The following is a 16,746-nucleotide window of genomic DNA, read 5'->3' as shown; positions in this document are numbered from 1 at the left end:
CTCCATCTCTTTTTTCTAAACCAAATGCTTCACCAGCAACATATGAGGCATTAATTGCAGCTCCCTAGTCCCAATGTCGCTGGCAAGCTATTGTATGAAAAATCTACATTTCATATTCCATCAAATAAAACTGCTAGTCTAGTGAGAGAACCGTTTCAGAAACACATAATGAAGAAGAGCCTGCATTCAATTTACACTCTGTAGACATCTGTCCATTACGGAATATGAAAATGGGGGAATATGAATTTGATCTCCTCCTGTTTCCACTCTTTTGGTTAGATTTTGAGTGGAGACACTGTGATGTAAGTCATCAGTCAAGGATGTCGCTTTGCAATGTTTGGCAAGTTTTGACGGTGTTGAGCCCTGAGTTCTATAGCTGTTTTACAATTTACATAAACATTGTAGATCGAAGCTAGCACATTATCTCGATTACAGTTGAGTGCTTATAATTGGAAATCAATTTGTTTTTGTAGAGTTTTGGTTTGTTTGTGTTTTCTACAAATCACTTCAAACATACATTTATAGCATTGGTGTTTTTACTGCGCAATTACATCTTCAGCAGTAAAATCTCAGTGATCAGTATCTTTATTTTACGTAACTATGGCATATTGTAACAATGTTCAGTTCTAAACAAAAGGATTTAAATTTTAATTATACCTTGTAAAAAAGGAGTGAGCGGAATTTGTCTTTGACAAATTGAAGAGTGAAAAGTGTTTCAAGGACTTTAGGTGAAACGAGAGACATATAATTGGAGATTTAGCAGTAATCAATACACATTCAAATGAAAATCCTTAACTGAACAGATAAAACAGGAGTTACTATATAGCTTCACCTTCACTTGAAATTGTTATTTTACAGAAGTTCAAAGATGAACTCTGTCATCAAATTATGAGATAATTAAAAGGACCTATTCTATTATGGTAAAATTAAAATAATAAGTCTATTAAAACCTCACCTTACATTAGTCTTCCGTTCTGGAAGCTATTGATAGAAATGATACATGATAAAAATGAGTTTATTTGTTAATGACCTCGTGGAGTTTTGGGGAAGTGCTATTAAGGATTAAAAAAGGAGCAGACTGCCCATTTACGTGCACAAAGAGGCCACAGACAATTTTATTACATTGCACGCCCGGGAGCAGTTAGTGCTCTTAGTGATTAGATATGCCGGCACCTGACAGCTTCCCATCTTTCACCAACGAGTACGTTCCAACTGCATATTTTTATCCAAATTAATTCCAGAGGCAACCAAAAATTTTCAGGCTACATAGTGGTGGCTGGGGGGAGTAATATGTAGTGAAAAGGGATATGCTAACTTGCCTGCTTATAAACAAATCAACATGTTGCATGCAGATGTCCCTGGAGTTACAAAAGCAGATTAAAGTAATCTTCAACCTCCTGATGTATATTAGAAGTTTGCATTGAAGGACTATAGATTTAAAACACACAAGAAGATTAAAAGAGTACGTAGAAATCAAAAATGAAACTACAAAATATATAGAAACTACATAGTGTAGTGCAGTGTTTCCCAACCTTTAATGAGCTGCGGCACACTTTTTGCATTGGAAAAATCTCAAGGCACACCACCATCTGAAAATCTTCTCATTTAAAACTATGCCGCCTATACTAAAAATATAAAATCGTTCTCGTTAATGTTTATGACCAGGAATCAAATGAACTCCAAAAAATTACAAAATCTAATTTGCTAAAGTTGATGTCGGCAACCCCAAACAAGTTTTGATTCGATTGATGTAAAAATAAGTGATGTAACGCTTTTAAATTTCATAATTTTAATACTTTTGCTCCCAATATTACTTAAATATCCCAATAATAGATGAAAAGTAATGCACTAGGTTACGCTAAATCCAAACCACCCATAAGATTCCGCCACCGACCCCCTTCTGGGAACAGCCCTTCCAACGGGGAGAGTATTCTCCATCTCGCAACCTGATAGGGAGGAGATGGAAGAATACATCACATAATCCCTGGCCACCGGAGCCATCTGTCCTTCCTTTTCCTTGGTGGGCGCAGGGTTTATTTTCGTAGGGCAAGATGGACGTCGATTTGTGACCATTCATCAACTACTGAGCCCTAAATGCAATCACTGTAAAAAAAATTAATATCCTCTTCTCGACTCCCTGTTCACCCACTCCTTTCTGGAAGACTGACCTCCGGAAAGCTTACCATCTCATCCCCACCCCATTTTTTTCATATAATGCTCACACCATTTCAAAAATAAGTTAAAAAGTAAAATAAAAATAAATTAAAAATCATTAGATGGGTAGGCAGGTTTAACGAGAGGTACTTACATTCGATTGTTGGGAAGAATCTTGTGCCCATCTTTGTACCAAGTGACCAAAGGTTGAGGAAAAGATGCCAGGGGAGGTGGGTTGATGACAGCAGCATGGCCTTGGCTGGCTGTCGTTCTCTGCTCTGCACCCGAGAACCTTCCCATAACTAGTGAAAGAAAGATCTTAAGTTGCAAGTCATAGCATTGAGGCTCTTTTTTACTGTCACAGTTTCTATTACTCACAGGCCACTTGCACCTCCGTTCTCCGGTGAATGATGGCACCCATCCTGTTCCTCACTGTACATTGATAAAGACCAGCATCCGTCCTCTGAAGTGACGGCACAAATAACCTATGCAAGAGACAAAAATGATGACAGCTAAGTTTATCTTGTAGAAAGCTTTTGAATTTGAGCTGATTTGAAAATGAAAGTCACATAAGTCCAAAACAACAATTACCAAAATTTCTGGACTATAATGTGCTATTATCTCCCTTTACTTTGAACCATAAGGTTTATAGTCAAATGAAGCTTATATACAAATCAATATTTTTCCAAATAAATTTAGTGTGTGGCTTATAGCAAATTGCGACTCAGTGTGTGGTGGCGGTGGTGATAGGGGCTGGAAGTGTTGAGGGTGTGTCTGTTTAATCCCGCCTTTTCGGCCACAGCAATATAACACATTCAAATAATATTTATAGGCCAGATGCCTATAAACTATATAACATGACTGACTGACTTCCGGCTTATACCTTCAATGGTCACCACAGCAAAACATTCGATCATTATGATAGATTTGGTCCAAGTTTAATGCCAGATATGTTTTCATGTAGTGCTCGATTTGTGTTCTGTTTGATTTGGGTTGTAACATGTCAAAGTATCACACCAAGAATCAAATTTTCCCCAATAGAAAGTTGCGATAAGAATTTGCCCTGTCCTTCGTCACACAGGAAAGACGGGAGAAGCATACTCAAACAAAAATGAAGAAGGAAATTATCTTTTCTATGCAATCAAAATTAATGGAAAATATGGAATAAATATATTCATATCAATAATAATAATAATAATAATCGGACATAGGCCATGTCGTCATTACCACAACACAAAAAGCCTACTTGTCATCACACGCAGAAACTGCGTGTGACGAAATTGATGGTGCTTCTCCATAAGCTACGTTTAATCGGCAAAAGACCTAAATAAGTGTAAGTTACGGACTTGTAATTAGTCATTCCGCTGTTGTGGATACAGGTCGCTTACCTCTCGATTACCGCACACTGTCTGACACTTACCTTCCTGTCTGCCACTTACCTTCCTTCAAGTCAGCTAGTAGGAGGCAGATCACCAACCAAACATCTATTCATTATGCCGGAGAAGGGAATGTGTGGTATGTTAGCGCGAGTTTAGATGTCTGATGGATGTGGGGAAAAAACTGTCCTTAAGCCTATTTGTCCGAGCCTTGTTGGACCTATAGCGTCTGCCAGAGGGCAGCAGCTGGAACAGATAGTGACCAGGGTGGTAATATGATGTTCTTGGCTCTGCTGATGTAACGCGGGCTGGCAATGTCTTCAAGTGAGGGCAGAGAGCAGCCGACAATCCTCTGGGCAGTGTTAATCACTTTCTGCATGGCCTTTTTGTCTGCCGCCGTGCTTCCAGCGTACCACACTGTGATGCCGTACGCCAGGATGCTCTCTACAGTGGTTCTATAGAAGGTTCTCAGAAGATTGGAGCCCAAGTTGTTCTTCCTAAGTACCCTGAGGAAATGGAGTCGTGTCTGAGCCTTCTTCACCACTGCCGTGGTGTTTGTAGACCATGAGAGCTTGTCCGTGACGTGGACCCCCAGGAATTTAAAGGACTGGACCCTGTCTACACATACTCCATTTATGAGGAGTGGGGCCAGATCTGTGCCGTGTTTGCGAAAGTCCAAGATTATTTCATTAGTTTTCGTGGTGTTCAGTGTGAGATTGTTCACCGAGCACCACGAAGACAAATTGTTGACCTCATCTCTGTAAGCCGACTCATCCCCTCCTGAGATGAGTCCGACCACAGTGGTGTCGTCAGCGAATTTGATGATGGCGTTAGACTGGTGGGTGGGTGTACAGTCGTATCCCATCTACTCTTTGTACCACTTCAATTCACCAGGGCTATAGGTGTGCTGGAGCCTATCCTAGCAGACTTTGGATACATGTTGAAATACTAGAAAGACATATAAACATGGGAACATATAGAGAAAAGCAAACTACGTATTCACATTCACACCTAAAGAAAAATGTGATTCTCCAGTTAACCATGTTGATGTCACTGAAATATCGGCTCAGGAGTCCTTCGAGACTAAATTTTTTATTAAGGGTGATAAAAATGTTTCACTAATGTCTAAAATGATGTTTTATTTGATAAATTTACAATTACCATGAACTCCTTTGCACCAATAACAACAAATAAAATGCATTTTTACAATGCATAAGAAAATGCAGAGCATTACAATGAGCTTGATGATTGCTGTTTGGTTCTAAAGTTGCAGCATTACTTTTTGGCACCCATATGCCGGGCTAGCATCCACATGTTTATTTTTTTGGGATATTTCCCCCCTAAGAGATTATCAATGGCTTTTAAATGGACAGGCCTTCTCTAATGGCAGTTTTGGCATTAGATCCAGGTTGCCACCACACTGGACAAACTCACCAATGCAAATATGCACACTAACACAGGCGCACAACTGGTCATCGCTTAGGGGCTCATTATGAATAATAGGGCAGCCAAGTACTTAACTCCCAGGCTGTCAGTGCATGATGCCAAATTGTGAGCACAACCCCTATACACACATACTTTGGAATGCTGTATATGCATTGTTTGGATGCTGGCATTCCTCTTAAAAGGTTCATATAACTCACTTTAATCAGGAATAGCACATAATATAATAAAACAGTAGCTCTTCCTCTTCGGTTTTTATACGAGGGTTCATTACATTTCTATTTGACAAGTGCAGCAAAGCTGTCACTGTAGTTTTTAATCACCCTGCAACTTAAGATGTTATATTTCTCACTAAACTCATAGTTCAATGTTGACAGTTGCCAATCAATAAAATTATTTTGGTGACAGTCCCAGCCGTGCTTGCAGTGCCCAATTCTCAAAATGATTTAGAGTAGGTTCAGCAGCTTTTACTGGCGGTGGCAACTTGGAATCGACCTGGACTGTTGCTCGAGCCGGAACACTGGGTGGGCTCAGTGTTTCTACCATGTGCAGCTTAGAACAGAGTTTGGGGGAAAAAACTGTGCTTTTATCTTTTATTTATATATTTTTTCCAGTTCCTTGTATCTTTTCACAGCAATAGAGCATTTGCAGCAGTTGTATTGTTTTTTTATTATTATTTTGAGTCTTTAAAAATAAGAAAAAAATGGTATAAACTTTATATAAATCTCTACGAATTTTTTTCGTCAAAGACGGTCTGGTAATTTGGTGGCGCAGGGAATATTCTCAGTTGTGTTGATGCAGTAACTAAAAGATGATTTTCCATTTTCATTTATTTTTAAATTCATTCTCATAACCTTTGATATCATTCTAAATTCAATACCAGAATGTAATTTTTCAAACCATCTTAGTTGACCCTTAAATTATCATGTGAAATATGGTTGCTCAAAGAATGTAAAATGCAAATCACAAATTTCTTAGAACTAATATTAACACAGAAAACAATGATTCAATTAAAAAAATGAAAATAACTACCACAAGCAATGCATGAAAAATGGCCCAAAAGTCATGCCACGTTCCTACCACACAAACACGCTTACACTCAAAACAAGTAAAACGTACCTAAGAAAATAGGCACATACTTTTTATAGTTTCCATACCTGGGCAATATGTCACTGTCTTTCTCAATTATCCATGTGGCACCCCACTTTAATTCCTGGCAAATTCTAAAATACTGCACTTGGCTTTAATATTAGTGGCATTTAAAAATGTCAAAAACAGCTATTTGAAATTCTGAAGCCAACATTAAAATGTGTTTGTTTTTTTCAATTTGTTATTTTTTCTAATGGAATACACTTGATTAAATTATTGTTTGCTGCGTTAAACTATTCACTCTGATTGGCCATTGGACAAGTGGGTTGAGAGATTGATTTGCCTAGTGTAGTTAAAGGTTTGCAATCCTTGGGTGAGATTCCAGCTGGATGCCTGGCATCCATACCAATGATGAAGAGAGAACCATTACCTTTTTGAGAACTACCACACTGACTTTGTACATAAATTCCATAATTTTTTGGGGGGGAAAGTTGCTGTTTATCAGTCTTTGGTTGACCAAAGGTAAAACATCACATAAATCCTATGGCTTTTCGTCCTCTCCCATGTTTGTTCTCACATCACTTGTTATGAATTTTGACAGCAGCGCAAAGACGACAGACACAGCACCCTGCCAATCTGTCATAGTGTCGACCTCATCAAACTATAGCTACCAGAATGTTGAGTACTGTCCAAGGTGTTACCCAACACCACCCGCTATCTCAATTTCACACTCATCTGAGACGTTCAGATCTCCTAAGTTTGTCAGCGTTTTAAATCATGATGAAAAAAATTAAGACACAGCAACAGTTTTGCCAACAGGAACAGCTTGTCTCATATTAAACCAAACAAGGGAGATGGAGAAAGAGGACAGAATTTTGAAAAGCTATTCCTGTATTTGTCACCGAGTGAAAGGAGATATCTAATGCATTTTTCCTCACAATTAAATTGCAAACAATGTTGACATGTTTAAATAAATAAATAAACATATCGCATCCAATTTTTGCACATATCTGAATGGCTTTTCCTTTTCCAGGCACTTTTCATCTTTTAACAGGACAAGGGCCAAGCAGCTGCTGCCGCGTGTTCCCGATTCATGTGCCTGCATCCATTGGTGTTTCTTAAGTGTTTTTAAGTTGTCGTGTGCTTAAGTGCATGTGTACATATTTTTACTCAGCTAGTACTCACAATTCAACACCTTTGGAAAATGTCTTTGCATGCAAAGCAATGTACATATGTCCCTCCTTATTTAAAAATCCACATCTGGAATGAATTAATTTTGTAAGTACAATATACTATATATACAAAATGGTTTTGTATGCAATTTTTTGGGGGGTGGGGGGTGGATTCTATTTAACTTCCTACACGGAAGCCAACCAGGTCAAGACAGCTAGTTGGCGTCAGCTGACCTGTACTGCGGTGTCCAGTCCGTGATGTTGCTGCTGTTGAGAGACCAACGGTACTGCATTGGCCAACTGCCACCAGCCAAGCAGGTCAGCACCAGTCTGTTGCCCTCCAGCACCATTTGTTGTCTCAACCCGAGCCCTCGTAGGTAGGGTGCCACCTCTAAAAGACACCAAGAAACATGTTTTTAATAAAATGTAATAAAATGCACTTTAAAAAGCAAAACCAAATGGAAAAATATATCATAACTACAAGAATTAATTGTGGGAGGAATAAAGCAGTTCAGAAAATGAGATGAGATTAAATGAGGCATTATTAATACTCTATTTAACAAGTAAGGCATACATACAAATTTACCTTAAGTAGCATTACTACTAGTTGATGGTTTGAACAGAGGTTTTAGCATGTTCAGAATCAAGGAACGCAATACTAACTAAAACAACAACACACATACTGCATACAACATGCTATATATTCTTGAATAAAAAATGAATCTGGGTTGCGTTCCCCTTGAAGGTCAAAAGTGTTTCACCCCGAAGCCTTTTTCCTCATTCTCAGCAGCTTTCTCATTCTGTCTCTGCTACATTTACTCCCATACTCCTTTTTCCCAGTGGAGCTCCCAGGGCCACATTTACCTCCCTTTTCGCCATTTTTGGTCGCCGACTCTACTTTGGATTGATAGCTGCCTTCGCTGTGCACGCTAGGGAAATGTTCCAGCTACACTTGATATATATGTGAGCATGAGTGTAGTCTTAAAGATAGTTGAGAAAGACATGGAAACAGTCAGTGGCGTTAACGCACCTCCAAGAATTATTTTGGATACTCTGGCTACTTCTATCATTTTTGGACCAGTGACATGACTCATCTTACTTCGTGTATGTTTGTCTGTGAAGCAGATTTGCAACCTTAACAGTTTATTAGGCCATGCGACTTGGCTTAGAGAGGAAGGCACAGTAAAAATAGAAGCGTGTTCTTTAAGTGCTCCCACCATTTCACTTATGTGCACTTTCTTCATAGACCGCTCCACTCCTCTTGGCCCTATAATCCTACCTTAAGCTTTAAAACCAAATCCATTAGACGAAAGATGGAGATGGTTAACGTTAGCAAATATCTGAGAGAACTTTGCTGTCTTTGTCACTTGCTGTCAACAAACCTTTCTCAGACCTTATGCCTTAAGCACCTATCCAACTAATAAATGGCCTGTGCCTACTCATTGCTGTAACTGAACTAGGGTGCACTGTAACTCAGGATCAGCCCTGTTCTTGTCACTGTTTGAGTAAAAGCATCAACTAAAAACATGTAGTATTCCTCAAGTAGTTAGCAATTCTTTGGAAGATTATTGTAATGTGTTCATGATTCAAATTTAGCAATCTTATTGCCAAAACATCCCCATCGAAACACGATGTTTGGTGATGCAAGGAAAAAACATACAACTATGCACTAGATGTAAAAAGGGGCACAAATTCAGATTAGCCGCCACCTGCAGCAGCGCAGCAGGACCACAGAATGGTGATAATTACCAAGGGCAGTATCACAAAGTGTAGGTTAATCACCAAATCATTTTGTCAAACTAAAGTATTTTAATGATAACCCCATGCAGTATATACTGCAATGTATAAGACAACACCCACACAAAAACAACATTTACTGTCACTGTATCAACTGTTGTCATACTTGATGGAATATGGCATGATCCAACAGGTGTTAAAAAAATAAACCATTCAGCATCTCTCCGTGTGTTTTGCTGAAACCTCACAAGTCCAAATTTTGTCAAATTCATTTGAATGTATTGCATGTATTATTAAAAGAATTTGGTCCACAGTAGTGACTTTGTTTTCTATCTTTAGCACAAAATAGTGTACAATTAAATCACAACATACATGTCAGCATCAATTTCTGGACACTAGAAAGTGTTATTAAGTATTATTAGTCAATTGGGCTATAAAGTCCAGTTGACTAATAATATCATCAAATTCCAGCCCTTCTGTATTGCGAGGGGTTAACATGGTCAGCAAAGGATTCAAACCTCAAAATTGAGTCATGAAAGGTCTACAGTATGTATTAAGTCAACCGATTGTGGTGGCAAAACCACAGGAAAGGGATTTTATCCACAGAAGAAACCATGTGGCGTTTAATCTAAGTAGGAGAGGTCACTATTGGAGGGAATCACCCAAGCAAAATTTCTTAATCTTCATAAAGCTACACCCCTGTCGTGTTACTTCGCTGATAGAATTGACTGTCAGCTGTGATGCATACTGATTGGTTATCTCACCACACACACACACCCATTTTTGCCGCATGTGGATGAAGGGGTGAAAATGCGTAAATCAATTTATTTTATGATGTCTAATTTAACTTTTAATAGGCAGTAGCAATTTGTAGAGCTAAGCACTTTTTTCCTACCTCAGAAGACGACTTTTTGATTACTGAGTGGAAATGAGTTCTAGTCCGTTTTGATCTAATAAATCTGCCTGCACTTGTTTTAATAGGCATTTAAAACATGCAATTACGCTGCACAGTGGTTGCGAAGGGAAAAGATTTATGATTTATTATTTATTTTGCATGTTAACACCTTGCCAAAGAAGTTGGGGTAAAAGGCAATTAATGAGACAATGCAAGGTGAAGGGGTTAATGATGATGATAAATTAGGTCCTATTTAGATGAAGCTATACAATGTGTCCATAGTCAAGATTTCAATCTGTGCTGTTCATGGAACAATTATTTATCATTTTATTTATTTATCATTATATATACACTATATATATATATATATATATATATATATATATATATATATATATATACGTATACATATACGTATACACATACATACATATACATATACACATACATACATATACACACATATACACATATATACATACATATATACATACATAGTAGGTATGTATGTATGTGTATATGTATGTATATATGTATGTATTACATACATACATACACATACATACACAGAAAGAGTTCTACCTAAACTCATGATTAAGTGGTCCAATAACAAACACGTACAGCAAACTTGCTGACTCGTGAAGGCTGAACAAGGTGGGGAAACTATGCCACAGGCTTAAGGATAAGATGTTCCATTCCTGGATGAGCGTAAAACAATGCACACACAGGAACAAAACGTTTCCTTGGCTTGAAGCTATGATGACACATCCCCTTTTCTTTTCCAGCAATTCCCAAAGAGAAGGTTGGAGGCAGTGCCAATATGTTGCTACTATTATCATTAAAATGCTAACAATAGGAAAAGTGTAACAAGAGATTACACATCATTTCCCCCAGACCCCTGGGTTCCATCTGTGCCTCATCCTATCACACTCTACGTGAGCGGTGACTGATAGCTATCAGATCAGACCCGACAGGTGACTGACTGATCCCCAGTTCCCTGATCGACAGATGTCAGAACAGAGCAGAAGTCTGCAGCAGAAAAATGAAAGCAGGTGCATATGCACACAAGCAAACTGTTGTTGCCAGAATTAATCACACGTTTGACGGTCAATTTTAAAGCCTGCGGTGGTCCCTTTAGGTATGAGGGTTTTTTTAAATATTTTTTTTCATTGCGTGGCCACAGTCCTAACTCGAAACACTCATACTTCTAATCACTGCTGCATTTTAGTATGGCACTTGCATTATTTAAATTTGTATTGGCTGTACTATATATACATCTCTGCCTTAAGGCATTCATCAATGCAAACATGCTACTAGGGAAATGTGTATTCATAACGTAAATGACTAATTACGAGAAAATGAAGATTCTGACCATTGCATTCAATGGCATTTATTAATATTGTGTTAAGTGTATGTTTGTGTACGTTTATTCGAAAGAGATGGACAGATAGAACAACCAAGAGAGGGAGAGGGGTGGAGCCATCAGATGGAAGCGACTGTGATCAGTGACATTTCTCTGAGATGGACCACCCTGCAGGGCACATATGCTCTGCTGGAGGACACACAAAATGCTAGATGATACTGTCAGCTCTGATCGCCTGATGAGGGTACATCAGACATGAGCAAACAGTGGGAGACCCGAATAACATTTTTTTTTTATGCCGAATATGCTGACTGAACGGGTGTAGCACAGAAAAAAAAATGTTAAAAATTTGTATATTCTTCATGCATTCATTAAATATTGAGGTTTACCATAATTTTGAATAAATCAATCATAAATCCCAGGTAATGATCATATACACATATCGTCAGGGGGGACAGTCTCTCGTGTTAATGGGCAGTATGGTAAATGAAAAATCTGAGCGCACTAAACATGTTTTAAACAACATGTTTAAACTTTGTTAGGGCATTTCTATTGGATTAATTACTGAAGTGTGTGGGTGATATGAAGAAATTGGGAAAACAGAACTAAACAGTCTTGTTCTGGAACAATTTGGTCATTTAATTTGACTTCTGGTATTTTGAAAGCGGATGAAATAAATAGCTCCCACTGCAGCTGAGGATTACACTGGAACAAAAAGGTACACAAATGACTGTAAAAGTAGTTCCACAATTTAGAGTGGCACATCCACTAATTGGGAGACCCAGGGCAAAGAGTGGTTAGAGCAGGGGTCACCAAACTACGGCCCGCGGGCCGGATACGGCCCGTCAGCACATTTGGCCCGGCCCTCTGAACAATACCAGAGATGCTATCGGATTGATTTCCTATTTGGAAAAAAAAAATCCAGAATTTTTTTTTCCCCCAAAAAAATCCACGGCCCCACCCTGTCAAAGACAGAACGGAATAATGGTGAAAAAGTTAGGTAAGAGAAAAATTGATTCAGAATGCAGGGTATTTAACCTGGAGTGGGCAAACGATTATTTTTTTGTTCAATGCAAAGAAAAGGCTGTTTGTCTCATCTGTCAAGAGACGGTGGCAGTATTCAAAGAATACAATATTCGCCGACACTATGAATCCCGTCACAAAGACAAGTACGATAGCTTCCAAGGCCAAATACGAGCAGACAAACTCAAAGCGAAAAAGTGAACTAGTATCTCAGCAGAATACATTTGTACGCCAAGCTCAGCTGAACCAGGCATTCGTTCGGGCCAGCTTTCAAGTTGCTAAACTGATAGCAAGCAGCGGTAAGCCTTTCACTGACGGAGAGTTTGTTAAGAAATGTATGGATGCTGGCGCGGAGGAGGTGTGTCCCGAGAAGAAAGATGCATTTAATGCCGTAAGTCTGTCGGCAAGTACAATCACCAGACGCGTTGAAGAAATCGGGAGTAAGGTATATGCCCAGCTGCAGCAGAAGACGAAAGAATTTGACTTTTTTTCATTAGCACTGGATGAAAGCACGGACGTGCAAGACACAGCGCAACTGCTCATTTTTATTCGTGGATTTAGCGCAAACTTTGAGATATGCGAGGATCTGGCAGCCCTCCAAAGTCTCAAAGGGACTACAACGGGAGAGGATATTTTTGAAAAAGTGTGCCAAACCATGGAGAAGTTGGACCTGGACTGGTCAAAGCTAGCTAGCATCACGACTGACGGGGCTCCTAGCATTGTGGGCGAAACTCGCGGTCTAATGGGACGCATGAACCGGGAATTGGAAAAAAGGGGTCTCACCGCCCCACTACGAGTCCACTGCCTAATTCACCATCAAGCATTGTGCTGCAAAGTGTTGACGTGAGAGAGATTCTGCTCTGACAACTGAGCTGAACTTTTATCTGTTAAGATTGTGCATGGCACAACATAAAGTTAATGTTCCATGGCTTTTTTTTCTATGAAGAACCCAGAGAGAGTTATTTAGTTATTATTTATTTCATAAATAGTGTTATTTATTTCCTGTTTTTTCTGTGAAGAACTCAGAGAGGGTTATTTAGTTATTATTTATTTCATTAATAGTGTTATTATTTGTTTCCTGACTTTTTTTCTGTAAAGAACCTGGAAAGGGTTATTTGGTTATGTGTGGCTTTCTGGAAAACAATAAATTTTTTAAGCTCCCCTACGATAGTCACACTTTTTCTGTTACAAACTGACACCGGCCCCCCATCAGAGAAGGGAAAGGTTATGTGGCCCTCACAGGAAAAAGTTTGGGGACCCCTGGGTTAGAGCAACGGCCTCACAGTTCTGAGATCAATGGGTTCCGACATTCATGTGTGCTGTTTGCATGTTCTCCATGGGCTTGCGTGGGTTTTCTCTAACATCCCCAAAACATGCATGGCAAGCTGGTTGAACACTCTAAATCAGGTGTCTCAAACCGGTCCTCAAAGGGCCGCAGTGGGTGCAGGTTTATCAGTTGATTGCAGCCAGGTGCTACTTATTTTAGAAGACACCTGATTGGTTAAAATGTCAGCACTGGATCGGTTGGAACAAAAAACAGGACCCACTGCGGCCCTCGGTGGAATCGGTTTGAGACACCTGCTCTAAATTGTTCATAGGTATGAGTGAGAGCCTGCCTGATTGGTTTTCTGTCTCCTTTTGCCCTGCAATTGGCTGGCCAACAATTCAGGGTGCCCCACGCCTGGTGCCTGTAGTTGGCTGGGATAGGCTCCAGCACCCCCCGCAATCCTTGTGAGTAGAAGCAGTACAGAAAATGAATGAAAAATAACTATAAAAATAACAATAACTACTCTATTTTAACCACTTTGGTTCATCTAACCCCTACCACCTACAAATCTCTGAACACTTTATTGAAACATTTTCTATTAGAAAATATGTGGATGTTGAACGGGATTTTGTGTGTGGGGGATGGTTCACGGTTTTTCAGGGTCAAGAGCAGGTGTCCTTGTCAGATAGGATCTGCAAACACTCACCTCAGATGCAGACTAATCCTAAAACATGCACCTTCATTCATGACAAGTGATGGTGTGGAAAAGTGTCTACAAGGTTCACCTCATAAGCATTTGAAAATACATACCGTAGAACATGGAACATGAAGAATACATGATGGTGATCTCCATCCAGTAGCTTATGCATGAGCTAAGGTACTTATTGACCTAAATTCTCTGACTTTTTCGGCTACCGTCTCTGCCAAGTAATTGAATGTGTCCTATTGTTCAATTATCCCTATCTTGCCTGACCTCTTTGGAGGATTATTTAAATTCAGCTTAATTCACCTTTCCTATTTTCTTTCATTTTCTCAACTCTTTTAAGTGTATTTATTTATTTTGCATAAAGGTGAACTACCCATCCCTTTCTCACTTGCTTTCTTGTGTGAAAGCATCCAGACACCAATCATATCGACTCTCGGGTAACTGCCACTGGCCAGACCTAAGGCTGCCTGCCTGCCACTGAAGTGATTGACGAATTGTATCCTCTCATTCATTATTGAAGGTGGAGATCGCGAGTACGGCGCCAAGGGGTATCACCATTACAGAGGCAGAGCAGACGGCGGTAAAGTAGTTGGGTGGAAGGGAGGTCATCTGAACAAACAAGTACAGACGGAGAGAAAAGAGAAGCAAGATGCCCTCACAGCATAAAAATAGCTGGCTACGATGGGGTGGTGTCCTTAATAGCTCTACATTGTTGATTTAGAGCAGGGATCTCAATGGCTACAGTGGGTCCTGGTTTTCTTCCAAATAATACATAGTTTGGAGAATCGTGATTTAACGATTATGGAGCTAAAATTGTTATGACTAACAATGGAAAGAAGTGGCACATGGTTGTGTTTTGACGCTTTTGAAACACACATATTTGACATTGGCGACAGCATCCATACCTATTTGAATACTTTTTCTTGTTAATTCCTTGATTTCTTTAGCATGTGAGAGTGTAAATGTTACTTCATTGCACTTTACCCACTGTATATTTTTACCATGTTCATCTACATATGAATAAATTTACCTTTATTCACATTGCTTTAGTAAATATTCTCTGCCTCTGCATTCTCCTGTTCTGTCTTACCATAATGAATCATTTAGGCACAACTGCTCAAATGTAGATGTTTACTTCCTACTTTAAAGGATGTGCAAGCATCTTCCAATGGCTGACATCTTGTTGCACTATGTAACACAACCCTAACTACCTCTATGACGAGCTCCTCTGGGATTTAGTCACACTCTGTCTCAGTGAACGTACTGTTTTTTTCCAGTTGAAGTCATCAAATAAAGCGAAACAAAGATGTCCTTCCAAATGAAAGGACATTCCCTTCTCAATGTGCTTCTTTGAATTTGTACAAGAAAAAAAAGAGTCGACTTTCTTTACTTAGAAGGCCAACTACTACTCCAGCACAGATGTTTTTGGTAACAGCAAACAACTGTTACTGATAAAGAATATGCAGAGGGATGGCATTCTCAATATTTAGAATAGCTAATTGTTTTGGCTTTTCAATACCTCCACAGAGATATCGCATTCGTTTTTTTTATATATTTTAGCAACTTACTAACACCACTGCCCTTTGAGACAAACTGGCACTATGCTTGTTTGCAGGTGTGCTTGCACTCTTGCAGAGACTGGCAAGTCATTAACTGCAGACTGCTTTCCCACATTCACAAGCAGTATGGAATAAAGGGGCGAGATTGACATTGCTTCAAACTATTGAAGGAGGGAAATTATGTTAACATCACGAATGTCGGTTTTATGGTGGCGTGGTCTCCTCAGATATACAAGAATATAAATACTGATATACAAGTAAAACCACCAACTTTAAAATAGTAATCTTTCAGGATAAATAACCTTCATGTGAAAGATGGTTCCTAATAGAATCCAAGTAAACAAAACACCAAACTCAGAGAACGATAGAGAAGGTACAGTATCTTAAAATGGCGAATGAAGGTAGGGTCATATCGTTTATCATATATTCTTTTTTTTTTAAACAAATTGTTACTGATCAATGAAAGATATTCAGATGTTTCTGTACAAACGTTAGGGACGTTAAGATGCACTGTTTGCGCAAGGCAAGTAAAGGTTGATAGACTCAAACGCAGGCATACAGAGGACAAAATACACTAAATTTATTTGTCTGTATTGGTGTCAAGTTCTCATTTTTCCATTTTGGGTGCAGGTGAAGCCTTTCGTCGGGCAAAATGGAACACAATGTAGCAGAGTGTTGTTTTCCTTCCTCCTCGTTTTTCTTCTAATATTTTAGTTATCATACATCATTTCCGTACACCCAAAGCTGAACACTTCCATATACCTTTTTATTTTTAAATCTTGTTTGTCAAAAATCTGTATATAAGACTACACGAGTGATTGGTGGCACAGCTGCAGAACATCCAAATGAAAGCAGCAGATAGCCACACCAAATTAAACTATGGAAAGATAGACTAACCTACAGCAACACATGTAAGACACAATGCACAACATTCTCCATTTTATATATCATTTTTGTTTGAG

General features: G+C 39.1%; 1 protein-coding gene across 1 annotated transcript in view; it reads right to left on the bottom strand.

The window, feature by feature from the left end:
• Nucleotides 1-16,746, bottom strand: part of sdk1b (sidekick cell adhesion molecule 1b) — a 226,628-nt gene that overhangs the window by 143,706 nt on the left and 66,176 nt on the right. The window contains exons 3-5 of the mRNA XM_077604254.1: nucleotides 7,469-7,625; nucleotides 2,533-2,639; nucleotides 2,309-2,456 (exon numbers count right to left, since the gene is read on the bottom strand). Coding sequence (XP_077460380.1) covers nucleotides 2,309-2,456; nucleotides 2,533-2,639; nucleotides 7,469-7,625 — 412 coding nt within the window. The remainder of the gene's footprint in view (nucleotides 1-2,308; nucleotides 2,457-2,532; nucleotides 2,640-7,468; nucleotides 7,626-16,746) is intronic.

Source organism: Stigmatopora argus, chromosome 7, assembly GCF_051989625.1.
Source record: "Stigmatopora argus isolate UIUO_Sarg chromosome 7, RoL_Sarg_1.0, whole genome shotgun sequence".
In the NCBI taxonomy this organism is placed as follows: domain Eukaryota; kingdom Metazoa; phylum Chordata; class Actinopteri; order Syngnathiformes; family Syngnathidae; genus Stigmatopora; species Stigmatopora argus.
This window is presented reverse-complemented; position numbering and strand designations above follow the sequence as displayed.